The sequence below is a fragment of the Ranitomeya variabilis genome, chromosome 8 (genome assembly GCF_051348905.1).
Source record: "Ranitomeya variabilis isolate aRanVar5 chromosome 8, aRanVar5.hap1, whole genome shotgun sequence".
NCBI lineage: Eukaryota > Metazoa > Chordata > Amphibia > Anura > Dendrobatidae > Ranitomeya > Ranitomeya variabilis.
Window position 1 is genome coordinate 113,803,959 of NC_135239.1, and position 12,927 is coordinate 113,816,885.

At 42.8% G+C, this 12,927-nt stretch overlaps 1 protein-coding gene across 2 annotated transcripts in view; it reads left to right on the forward strand.

The window, feature by feature from the left end:
- Window positions 1-12,927, forward strand: part of DDR2 (discoidin domain receptor tyrosine kinase 2) — a 534,261-nt gene that overhangs the window by 424,172 nt on the left and 97,162 nt on the right. Inside the window, exons 13-14 of one of the 2 annotated variants that reach the window (XM_077278825.1) lie at window positions 7,589-7,654; window positions 12,153-12,373. In XM_077278825.1, coding sequence (XP_077134940.1) covers window positions 7,589-7,654; window positions 12,153-12,373 — 287 coding nt within the window. The remainder of the gene's footprint in view (window positions 1-7,588; window positions 7,655-12,152; window positions 12,374-12,927) is intronic. The other variant, XM_077278826.1, reaches the window with a different exon arrangement.

The following is a 12,927-nucleotide window of genomic DNA, read 5'->3' on the forward strand; positions in this document are numbered from 1 at the left end:
CTGGCTATGTCTCAGGGGCAGGACGAGGCTGAAGTGTATTGCCAAAAATTTCGGAAATGGTCCGTGCTGACACATTGGAACGAGTGTGCACTGGCCGCTAATTTTAGAAATGGCCTTTCTGAAGCCATTAAGAATGTTATGGTGGGTTTTCCCATTCCCACAGGTCTGAATGATACTATGGCACTGGCTATTCAAATTGACCGGCGGTTGCGGGAGCGCAAAACCGCAAATTCCCTCATGGTGTTGTCTGAACAGACACCTAATTCGGTGCAATGTGATAGAAAAACCGCAAATTCCCTCATGGTGTTGTCTGAACAGACACCTGATTTAATGCAATGTGATAGAATCCTGACTAGAAATGAGCGGAAAATTCATAGACGCCGGAATGGCTTGTGCTACTACTGTGGTGATTCTACACATGTTATCTCAGCATGCTCTAAACGTATAGCTAAGGTTGTTAGTCCTGTCACCGTTGGTAATTTGCAACCTAAATTTATTCTGTCTGTAACTTTGATTTGCTCACTGTCATCTTATCCTGTCATGGCGTTTGTAGATTCAGGTGCTGCCCTGAGTCTCATGGATCTCTCATTTGCTAAGCGCTGTGGTTTTACTCTTGAACCATTAGAAAATCCTATTCCTCTTAGGGGTATTGATGCTACACCATTGGCAGCAAATAAACCGCAGTATTGGACACAGGTTACCATGTGCATGACTCCTGAACACCGCGAGGTGATACGTTTCCTGGTTTTACATAAAATGCATGATTTGGTCGTTTTAGGGCTGCCATGGTTACAGACCCATAATCCAGTCCTGGACTGGAAGGCTATGTCAGTCTCAAGTTGGGGCTGTCGTGGTATTCATGGGGATTCCCTGCCTGTGTCTATTGCTTCTTCTACGCCTTCGGAAGTTCCGGAGTATTTGTCTGATTATCAGGATGTCTTCAGTGAGTCTGAGTCCAGTGCACTGCCTCCTCATAGGGACTGTGACTGTGCTATAGATTTGATCCCAGGCAGTAAATTTCCTAAGGGAAGACTGTTTAATCTGTCGGTACCTGAACATACCGCTATGCGTTCATATATCAAGGAGTCTCTGGAGAAAGGACATATTCGTCCGTCTTCTTCCCCTCTTGGTGCGGGATTCTTTTTTGTGGCAAAAAAGGACGGATCTTTGAGACCTTGTATTGATTATCGGCTTTTAAATAAGATCACTGTCAAATTTCAGTATCCTTTACCGCTGTTGTCTGACTTGTTTGCCCGGATTAAGGGTGCCAAGTGGTTCACCAAGATAGACCTTCGTGGTGCGTACAACCTTGTGCGCATTAAGCAAGGTGATGAATGGAAAACCGCATTCAATACGCCCGAAGGTCATTTTGAGTACTTGGTGATGCCTTTTGGGCTCTCCAATGCGCCTTCAGTTTTTCAGTCCTTTATGCATGACATTTTCCGGAAGTATCTGGATAAATTTTTGATTGTTTATCTGGATGATATTTTGGTTTTTTCTGATAATTGGGATTCGCATGTGGAGCAGGTCAGGTTGGTCTTTAAAATTTTGCGTGAAAATTCTTTGTTTGTCAAGGGCTCAAAGTGTCTCTTTGGTGTGCAGAAGGTTCCCTTTTTGGGGTTCATTTTTTCCCCTTCTGCTGTGGAGATGGACCCAGTCAAGGTCCGAGCTATTCTTGATTGGACTCAGCCCTCGTCAGTTAAGAGTCTTCAGAAGTTCTTGGGCTTCGCTAACTTCTACCGTCGTTTTATCGCTAATTTTTCTAGCATTGTGAAACCTTTGACGGATATGACCAAGAAGGGCTCCGATGTAGCTAACTGGGCTCCTGCTGCCGTGGAGGCTTTCCAGGAGTTGAAACGCTGGTTTACTTCGGCGCCTGTTTTGTGCCAGCCTGACGTCTCACTTCCCTTTCAGGTTGAGGTGGATGCTTCGGAGATTGGGGCAGGGGCCGTTTTGTCGCAGAGAGGCCCTGGTTGCTCTGTTATGAAACCTTGTGCCTTTTTCTCTAGGAAGTTTTCGCCTGCCGAGCGAAATTATGATGTGGGCAATCGGGAGTTGTTGGCCATGAAATGGGCATTTGAGGAGTGGCGTCATTGGCTCGAGGGTGCTAAGCATCGTGTGGTGGTCTTGACTGATCACAAAAATCTGATGTATCTCGAGTCTGCTAAACGCCTTAATCCGAGACAGGCCCGCTGGTCATTGTTTTTCTCCCGCTTTGATTTTGTTGTCTCGTATTTACCAGGTTCAAAGAATGTGAAGGCCGATGCTCTTTCTAGGAGCTTTGTGCCTGATGCTCCTGGAGTCGCTGATCCTGTTGGTATTCTTAAAGATGGAGTTATCTTGTCAGCTATTTCTCCGGATCTGCGACGTGTGTTGCAGAGATTTCAGGCTGATAGGCCTGAGTCTTGTCCACCTGACAGACTGTTTGTCCCGGATAAGTGGACCAGCAGAGTCATTTCCGAGGTTCATTCCTCGGTGTTGGCAGGTCACCCGGGAATTTTTGGCACCAGAGATCTGGTGGCCAGGTCCTTTTGGTGGCCTTCCTTGTCAAGGGATGTGCGGTCATTTGTGCAGTCCTGTGGGACTTGTGCTCGAGCTAAGCCTTGCTGTTCTCGTGCCAGCGGTTTGCTCTTGCCCTTGCCTGTCCCGAAGAGACCTTGGACACATATCTCCATGGATTTCATTTCTGATCTTCCGCTATCTCAGGGCATGTCCGTTATCTGGGTGATTTGTGATCGCTTCTCCAAGATGGTCCATTTGGTTCCTTTGCCTAAGCTGCCTTCCTCTTCCGATCTGGTTCCTGTATTTTTCCAGAACGTGGTTCGTTTGCACGGCATCCCTGAGAATATTGTGTCAGACAGAGGATCCCAGTTCGTTTCCAGGTTCTGGCGATCCTTTTGTAGTAGGATGGGCATTGATTTGTCGTTTTCGTCTGCTTTCCATCCTCAGACTAATGACAGACGGAGCGAACCAATCAGACTTTGGAGGCTTATTTGAGGTGTTTTGTCTCTGCTGATCAGGACGATTGGGTGACATTCTTGCCGTTGGCTGAGTTTGCCCTTAATAATCGGGCTAGTTCCGCCACCTTGGTTTCGCCTTTTTTCTGCAACTCTGGTTTCCATCCTCGCTTTTCTTCGGGTCATGTGGAGCCTTCTGACTGTCCTGGGGTGGATTCTGTGGTGGATAGGTTGCAGCAGATCTGGAATCATGTGGTGGACAACTTGAAGTTGTCACAGGAGAAGGCTCAGCGCTTTGCCAACCGCCGCCGCGGTGTGGGTCCCCGACTACGCGTTGGGGATTTGGTATAGCTTTCTTCCCGCTTTGTTCCTATGAAGGTCTCCTCTCCCAAATTTAAACCTCGTTTTATTGGGCCTTACAAGATATTGGAAATCCTTAATCCTGTATCTTTTCGTCTGGATCTTCCTGTGTCGTTTGCTATTCACAATGTATTTCATAGGTCCTTGTTGCGGCGGTACATTGTGCCTGTAGTTCCTTCTGCTGAGCCTCCTGCTCTGGTGTTGGTTGAGGGCGAGTTGGAGTACGTGGTGGAGAAGATCTTGGATTCTCGCCTCTCCAGGCGGAGACTTCAGTACCTGGTCAAGTGGAAGGGCTATGGTCAGGAGGATAATTCCTGGGTGGTCGCCTCTGATGTTCATGCGGCCGATTTAGTTCGTGCCTTTCATGCCGCTCATCCTGATCGCCCTGGTGGTCGTGGTGAGGGTTCGGTGACCCCTCACTAAGGGGGGGGTACTGTTGTGAATTTGCTTTTTGCTCCCTCTAGTGGTTACTAGTTTTTTGACTCTGGTTTTTCTGTCATTCCTTTTATCCGCACCTGGGTCGTTAGTTAGGGGTGTTGCTATATAAGCTCCCTGGACCTTCAGTTCTATGCCTGGCAACGTAGTTATCAGAGCTAGTCTGCTGTGCTCTTGTCTACTGATCCTGGTTCCAGTTATATCAGCTAAGTCTGCCTTTTGCTTTTTGCTATTTGTTTTGGTTTTGTATTTTTGTCCAGCTTGTTCCAAATCTATATCCTGACCTTTGCTGGAAGCTCTAGGGGGCTGGTGTTCTCCCCCCGGACCGTTAGACGGTTCGGGGGTTCTTGAATTTCCAGTGTGGATTTTGATAGGGTTTTTGTTGACCATATAAGTTACCTTTCTTTATTCTGCTATCAGTAAGCGGGCCTCTCTGTGCTAAACCTGGTTCATTTCTGTGTTTGTCATTTCCTCTTACCTCACCGTCATTATTTGTGGGGGGCTTCTATCCAGCTTTGGGGTCCCCTTCTCTGGAGGCAAGAAAGGTCTTTTGTTTTCCTCTACTAGGGGTAGCTAGATTCTCCGGCTGGCGCGTGTCATCTAGAATCAACGTAGGGATGATCCCCGGCTACTTCTAGTGTTGGCGTTAGGAGTAGATATATGGTCAACCCAGTTACCACTGCCCTATGAGCTGGATTTTTGTATTCTGCAGACTTCCACGTTCCTCTGAGACCCTCGCCATTGGGGTCATAACAGTTAGGGTACCGTCACACAGTGCCATTTTGATCGCTACGACGGTACGATTCGTGACGTTCTAGCGATATCGTTACGATATCGCAGTGTCTGACACGCAGCAGCGATCAGGGACCCTGCTGAGAATCGTACGTCGTAGCAGATCGTATGGAACTTTCTTTCGTCGCTTGATCACCCGCTGACATCGCTGGATCGTTGTGTGTGACAGCGATCCAGCGATGTGTTCGCTTGTAACCAGGGTAAACATCGGGTAACTAAGCGCAGGGCCGCGCTTAGTAACCCGATGTTTACCCTGGTTACCAGTGTAAACGTAAAAAAAACAAACAGTACATACTTACATTCCGGTGTCTGTCCTCCGGCGTCTCAGCTTCTTTGCACTGTGAGCGCCTGCCAGCCGGAAAGCGAGCACAGCGGTGACGTCTGACGTCACCGCTCTGCTTTCCGGCCGCTGTGCTTACACAGTGGAGAGAAGCAGAACGCCGGGGGACAGACACCGGAATGTGAGTATGTACTGTTTTTTTTTTTTATGTTTACGCTGGTAACCAGGGTAAACATCGGGTTACTAAGCGCGGCCTTGCGCTTAGTTACCCGATGTTTACCCTGGTTACCCGGGGACTTCGGCATCGCTCCAGCGCCGTGATTGCAACGTGTGACCGCAGTCTACGACGCTGGAGCGATAATCATACGACGCTGCGACGTCACGGATCGCGCCGTCGTAGCGATGAAAATGGTACTGTGTGACGGTACCCTTAGACTGGCTTTTAGATACTACCACCACAGTGGTCCCAGGTACAGAGACCGGTAGAGAGAATTGAATTTGAGTGAAAAGACAAAGCTAGATTAAATGCACACCTATTTTGGAAGTAAAGAAGGTTAATGCAGATCAACAGATATGCCAGCAGGCACTTTGCTTATTAAACGATCAAAGGTTATTGTATTACTCTATATAAAATAGACCTCTAGACAAGAAATCCACTGTGACAAACTGTCTGTTATAAGAGTATGAGACACTTATTCTCTAAGGATATAGGCTTAATACGGTGTGACATAGGATAATGCAGTTGAGACGGGATCCAGCAATTCGTTATAGTTCCTTGTATCCCTTATTTACTGGAGGCAGCTCTTATTAACAGATTAATTTCCTTGGTAGTGACAGGAGGGATAAGTGTGAATGCAGAATTAGGCACAACAGGGGTTAACAATGGAGGCTGGTAGGACTTGCTGTGTACCAGCTCTATACAGTTTCTGCGAAGTAATTATGCCTAGGATATAAACACTTTCAAGACATTCACAGTGGGGTTCTTTTTTTGTGCAAATATTTCAGCTCTTGAAATCTTTGTTGCATTTAAATACACCCAATGGTATGAGGGAGAGAAGCGCTGTTAATAATATTATATATGGCAGTCACACTGGATAAATTCCCCCTGTAACAGCGCTGGAGAGAGGCAGAAAAGCTAATCCTTTTATGTTTGTTTTTTTTTTTTTTTTCTCTAAACTGCTGCAGGGGTTAATATTTTAGGAGCTTGAGAGAGGGGGCGGGGCTTGCAGCGCCGGCCGTGAGCTGTTGTCCCCACTTGCTCGGGGTTATCAGCCACAGCCGTGCCACTGCAGCCGCAAGGTATGGGAAAGCCTTCCGAGTGCTGGGTCCGGGGACTCCTTACCTCCGTACCCGCGGTCTCAGGGGAGCCACTCCAGTCCAGGTCTTCTTAACGGCTCTCTGTCCTGTGCCGCAGGGAGAAGGGGGGAGTTCCGGGTAGTGTGCGCGCCGCTACATACAAGAAAAACTATATATATATAATTCTTCTGATATGTGCCCGTGATTAATACATATATACTTTTAATATTTTTCTATTTTTATTAATATATATATTTTTGGGGGTTTCTGTTTTTACCATCAAATAAAAGATATATACATTGAAAAAATTATCTGTCATCATCTTTTTTCCACTGGTTTGGTCCATATTTGGTGCACGTTATCTTCTACTTTCCTAGTGGCTTCACTAGATTGCTTTGACACAGGTGGTTACTAGGTCTACTATATCTACATCAGTGAATGTGATATCTATCTATATATTAGCTTATTATATGTTGACTGTTTTTTTCCTCCTGCGTCTATTTTGACTAACATTATACTGTGTTCTGCACAGGCTTCTCTACTGCTCTGAATATGGACTTTAAAGCCAGGGAACAGTCCTGGCAGGGACAAGTCAATGCCGTATTTGGCAATAGTGGTAACTCAGTAATCATGAATGGTGGTATGCAATTTGATGATCTCTTTTTGGCTATAAAAAATTTAACATACAAGAGAACACGTTCCTGGTGGAACAAGGTATTTCTGGAGAACTATGTCCAAAAACAACTCATCCCCAGAGGTTTACGTGTTCAGATTACACCATCCTTTCCAGTAAATGACGAAGACTTTGTCAATAAATGGGAAACCATATGTAACGAGACATCAAAAAAACTGATGGAGCTACTCATACAACTTAACATCAAAAATCTGGCAGAGATTGACAAGTCTCTGGAAGAAACTCTTATTAAGGCCAAAGGAAGTTTAACTACTGAACAGGTTGAATCCATTAATCCACAATTGGAGAAACTGGTGGACCAATGGGTTAGAGATATACAGGGTAAACAAACAAGTAAACTACTTAGAGATCAAAAGGATTTAGCTAATGGGAGAATCTATAGATGGCGCAAGACTCAAATAAAAGACAGTGCCCGTGAACGTATTCCGTCCACATCATCTAGTATGATAAATGGTGACATTTCGTGTGCCTCCTCTTCCGCCTCTACATCAATTTCGATAATTTCCACCCCAAAACGAAAACGGGAACCTCGCTATATTTCAACAAAACGAAACTTTAGATACTCTCCTGAAAATGGAAATAATAAGGTAATTAATTTGAGTACTTATGTTTTTTCTCAAACTGAACTTGATATACTAAATAAGGGTCTAATGTTTTGCCCTACAGCCAACTTTAATAAATTTATTGCCGTCAAAGACTTGCATTTATTTGCAAGAAAATTGCTCTTTAAACGACAATTTTATAATGAGGATACAAATTTACTATTCCCCACAGAGGCGGAACAGGAGGCATTCAACACCTTAGAAGAACTGGCACATGAACATAACGAACCTGAGGGAGGTAAGATCCCAAACTCAATAAAACCGCGCTCAAAAAAATTCCCGCCTCTGTCTTCCTGCTCTACACTCGATATTTTTGTACAAACTGTGAGCAAGGAATTTGATAAAATTCCATGTTTTCCAAACATAGGTAATCTTAATAAAAAGGAGAAAAAGAGTCTAAAAAGACTACAAGGGATGCAGGATGTCCTTTTTAAACCTGCAGACAAGGGCGGAAATATAGTGGTCTGGCCAAAATCCCTATACGAAGCAGAAGCATTTAAACAACTTAGAGTTGATACTTGCTATAAGAAGCTAACCTTCAACCCCCTAAATAAATTCCAGAACGAATTGTTGGGTATTCTAAAAGAAGCCAGGGATGGTGGGATAATAACAAAGGATCTATTTATGGCACTGCAAATTATGGAACCATCCATTCCTACTTTATATTTTCTACCGAAAATTCATAAAAATAAAAATATACCACCAGGGAGACCGATTATCTCTGGTTGTGGTAATCTTATGGAAAATATTAATAAATTCATCGACTCCAAACTACAACCATTAGTTGAGGAACTTCCGTCGTTTATCAAAGATACAAACGACTTCCTCAAAAAAATAGATGGATTGCACATCGACAATGACACCCTCCTGGTGTCATGCGATGTGGAATCACTCTACACGAGTATACGCCACAATGATGGATTACATGCAGTTCGCTATTTTTTGGATTCCTCTCTCACATCTACTAATATGAGTGAACTAATTTTGAAATTCCTAGAATTTTCCCTGTTCCATAATTTCTTTTTATTTAGGGGGTCCTTCTACCTACAGCTCCAGGGCACAGCAATGGGGGCATCTTTTGCACCGGCTTATGCAAATCTTTTCCTGGGGCTGTGGGAGAAGGACCTCCTGATGTCTGATCCTATGCCAGAAGTAGAGAATATCCTATTATGGGTACGCTTTATTGATGATGTTTTCATTCTCTGGCGTGGATCTAGGACATCTCTTGAGGTATTTATGCATCAACTTAACCAGAATTCGTACAACATACATCTAACATATAAATGTGACCAGGAACAAATTGAATTTCTGGATGTTAGTGTAAAGAGGGGGGTTGGCAATATTCTTCAAACTGATCTATACCGAAAACCAACAGCGGTAAACTCATTCTTGCATGCGACGTCCTCACACCCTAGGACCATGATCAATTCTATACCAATTGGTCAATTTTTACGGCTTCGGAGGCTGTGTTCAAATGATGAGGATTTTGAGAAGCAAGCAGATATCCTAAAGAACCGATTTTTTGAACGAGGATACAGCCGGAGATCAGTAAAGAAAGCCTATAACCGGGCAAAATATACTACAAGACACGAGGCCCTGTATATTACGAAACAAGCAACTGAGAGACAACCCATTAGGTATATCACTCAATACCATGGCCAGGTAGATTTGATGCGCTATTATTTGTCAAAATCTTGGTCAATCCTCCAAAGTGATCCAATATTGTCAAAATATATTGGCAATCGCCCAGAATTTACATTTAGGCGGTCACGTAATTTGGGTGACTCCCTTGTAAAAAGCCACTATTTAAGTAACCTAACAACTCCCTCCACCTTTTTAACAAGGATTAAACCTCAGACGGGCTGCAAACCATGCGGGAAATGCGTAGCCTGCCCCAACATTGTGAGATCCCAGTCTTTCAAAAATGCTAAAGGAACAAGGACATATAAGATCAAACATTCAATCACGTGCACATCTTAATAATAATAATAATAATCTTTATTTTTATATAGCGCTAACATATTCCGCAGCGCTTTACAATTTGCACACATTATCATCGCTGTCCCCGTTGGGGCTCACAATCTAAATTCCCTATCAGTATGTCTTGTGCTGTAATTTATTATGCGATATGTCCTTGTTCTCTCATATATGTGGGAATGACAACCCGTCAATTAAAAGTTCGTACACGTGAACATGTACGTGGAATACAGGCAGTAAAGGAGACTGAGGACATAACAATGTTGAAAACTATACCCAAGCACTTTAAGCTATACCATAATTGTGATGCTACCCTCCTAAGGGTATTTGGGATAGACAAAATTGAACCCAATGAGAGGGGGGGAAAAATTAGCATACCTCTTGCACAACTCGAAACGAAATGGATCTGGCTTTTAGATACAGTTGCCCTAAATGGTCTAAATGAAAATTTGAGTTTCGCTCCATTTTTGTAATAAATATATATATATTTATATGCATATTATTCTTGTATACTCCTTTTTATATTTGTATGACATATTAATTAATATATATATATATTTTTTAAAAATTGTTTATTAAATATATATATTTTTTTAAATTGTGTATATGTATATTTTATGACCTTTTATACTATGACCGATATTGGTACATTTTATTAATTTTATTGATTTTTTGTTTTAATTCAGGCAATTATATTACCTACTTCTGTGGATACTTACCTCAGGGATACGTGGAACCATGAATTCCCTTCCATCATACGCACTTCCACTTTAATATCTGTGTGATTTACAAATATATGACTGTTATCATTAGTATATTCTATCCCTTTTGTAATATAATTGTCTTCAATATTTCTGCTTAATATTAGTATAGTACCTGTTGTAATGGCTTATGCTGTGTTGATTGCGCCCGGCATCTATCCATAGACATCATATGGGCTTTTGTTTGCGGCCGTGTGATGTCCTGGACGGATTTGATGTTGTATAACGCTCTATGCACAGTGGACACCGGCATTGAAGCTTGTTTATTCAATTATTTATTGTTGGTGTTATATTTTGTAATATTGTAGCCTATGTATCTTGGAGCGCATGCGCGTTCTGCGCTATGATGTGGCAATATTGTATTATTCCCTGGGCATCTGGAGGTTGTCCTCTATTAGTATATATGCTTTATAACATTTATAGTATGTATGCGCGTCCGACGCTTTGTTGTTTGGGGATCGGCATCCTGTTGCCATGATGGTGGCATGGCATTGTGCCCTGGACACTTGGCGGTTCGGATAGCGCATACGTAGTCCACACATACACTCCTCTTCATTCATTCTTTCTATACTTGTGTCGGGTCGGTGGCAGTGCGCAAGCGCGCTCAGCACCCTGATGCCCTCCATTAGCATACATGTTGATTCAGATTCATAAGTGCGCATGTGTGTCCGGTGTCATGTTGTTTGAGGTCTGACGTCCTGTTGCCATGGTTCCTGTGGTGGCACGGCGTCATGCCTTGAACACCTGGCGAACCTGACAACGCGTATTGAAAAACACCCCTTTCCATCTTTTACCCATGTCGGGTCTATGGTAGTGCGCAGGCGCGCCCAGCGCTCTGAGGTTGGGATCGCGGCGTCACAGTGTCCTTTGTAACGCCATGAACTATCAAGTGCGTTCGGTCACGTGATGCCGGGTCTTGGACTTCCGGGTCGCCTGGGTGGCGCCTGCGCCGTACAGGCTATGGACGCTGACATCGGTAATTAGCTTCATTATATATAAACCGTTCGGTCACACTACAATATACCCCCTGACGAAGGAACTTTGGGTCCGAAACACGTGTCGGGGAGCACACTATCAACCACTTGGCGGTCCTGGAAATATTCCCCCCAGCGTCATATGTAAGTAAACTAGGATCATATGTGCATACAGCACTATTTTGCAAATACTATTGCCTATTTGCACATTTTGTTTGCACTTTTTTCTGGCACTCTTTGCACTATTTTGAATTTTATATCAATTCTTATATGCAACACATTAGTATATGTATATACAGATATTTATATATATATACATATATATAATATATAAATTTTATACACGTTTTCACCTCTTGTAAAAAAAATTTTTTTACTGCATATTGCACGTGATCTTTACTTGGCTTCTTTGACTTTTAATGATATCTATCATTGGGGTATCCAGTATATTTATGTAAAATCTTTTAGACCAGCCTTGTGTAATGATATATTGTACTATACAAGAAAAACTATATATATATAATTCTTTTGATATGTGCCCGTGATTAATACATATATACTTTTAATATTTTTCTATTTTTATTAATATATATATTTTTGGGGGTTTCTGTTTTTACCATCAAATAAAAGATATATACATTGAAAAAATTCTCTGTCATCATCTTTTTTCCACTGGTTTGGTCCATATTTGGTGCACGTTATCTTCTTCATGATTTACGGCTGGTAGCCAACCTGAATACATGTGAGGCTTGCCTGGTTGCTAGGGAATCCACATGTATTCAAGCTGTCTATCAGCTGTAAATCATGCAGCTGAGGCAACGAAAACTAAATCTCCGAGCAGTTACAAATACTCAGAGACCACCCGAGCATGCTCGGGAAAACCCAAGCAACGAGTACACTCACTCATCACTATTCAGTGTCTATTACTTACATGCCCATATAGATGTCTTAAGACAAATTCCTTTTAAACTAATAATATAATAATAGTTTGAAGTATATTTTACAATTACTTTTATTTTTTCAGGATGTTCTGCTGGAAAACTAGCTCTCCCTACAAATGTTGATGGTGTTCCGCACTATGCTGAGGCTGATATAGTAAACTTGCAAGGAGTCACTGGTGGCAATACTTATTCTGTTCCAGCACTCACTATGGATCTCATATCTGGTAAAGAAGTGGCAGTGGAAGAATTTCCAAGAAAGCACTTGACTTTCAAAGAAAAACTTGGAGAAGGTCAGTTTGGAGAGGTCAGTATTTTTTTGTTTAACATATATATATTTTAAATAATGTGCACCTGGATAGCCATGACTATAACCAGGCCATGTGTTTGCTGGTCATTCAGCTGGGAGAACTGAGCAGAGCGGGTTGTGTTGGCGCTGTAGAGAGACAACCTAGAACCTCTCTGAGAAGAGACTGCACAGGCCGTGTGCACCAAACTGCAAGTATCACTGGTTACTATGGACAATAGCTGTTTTGTGTGACTGAACTGAGATTAGCTCTGCCGTGTCTGAGTAGTCAGGGTTAGAGCTGAGCGACTTTTACTTTTTTCGGATCGAGTCGGGTTTCGCGAAACCCGACTTTGTCAAAAGTCGGGTCGGGTGAAATCGGCCGATTATTGCGTAAAGTCGGGGGCCGACTGAAACACGAAACCCAATGAAAGTCAATGGGGAATCAAAGTCAGCATTGAGTGGAGGACAGGAAAACATCTACAGTGCCCATTTTAATGCCAAAAACATCAATTATTATTACTGAAGCTTGTCAATCTTAATTTACTTTATAATAATAGTTAGGCATTGAAAAC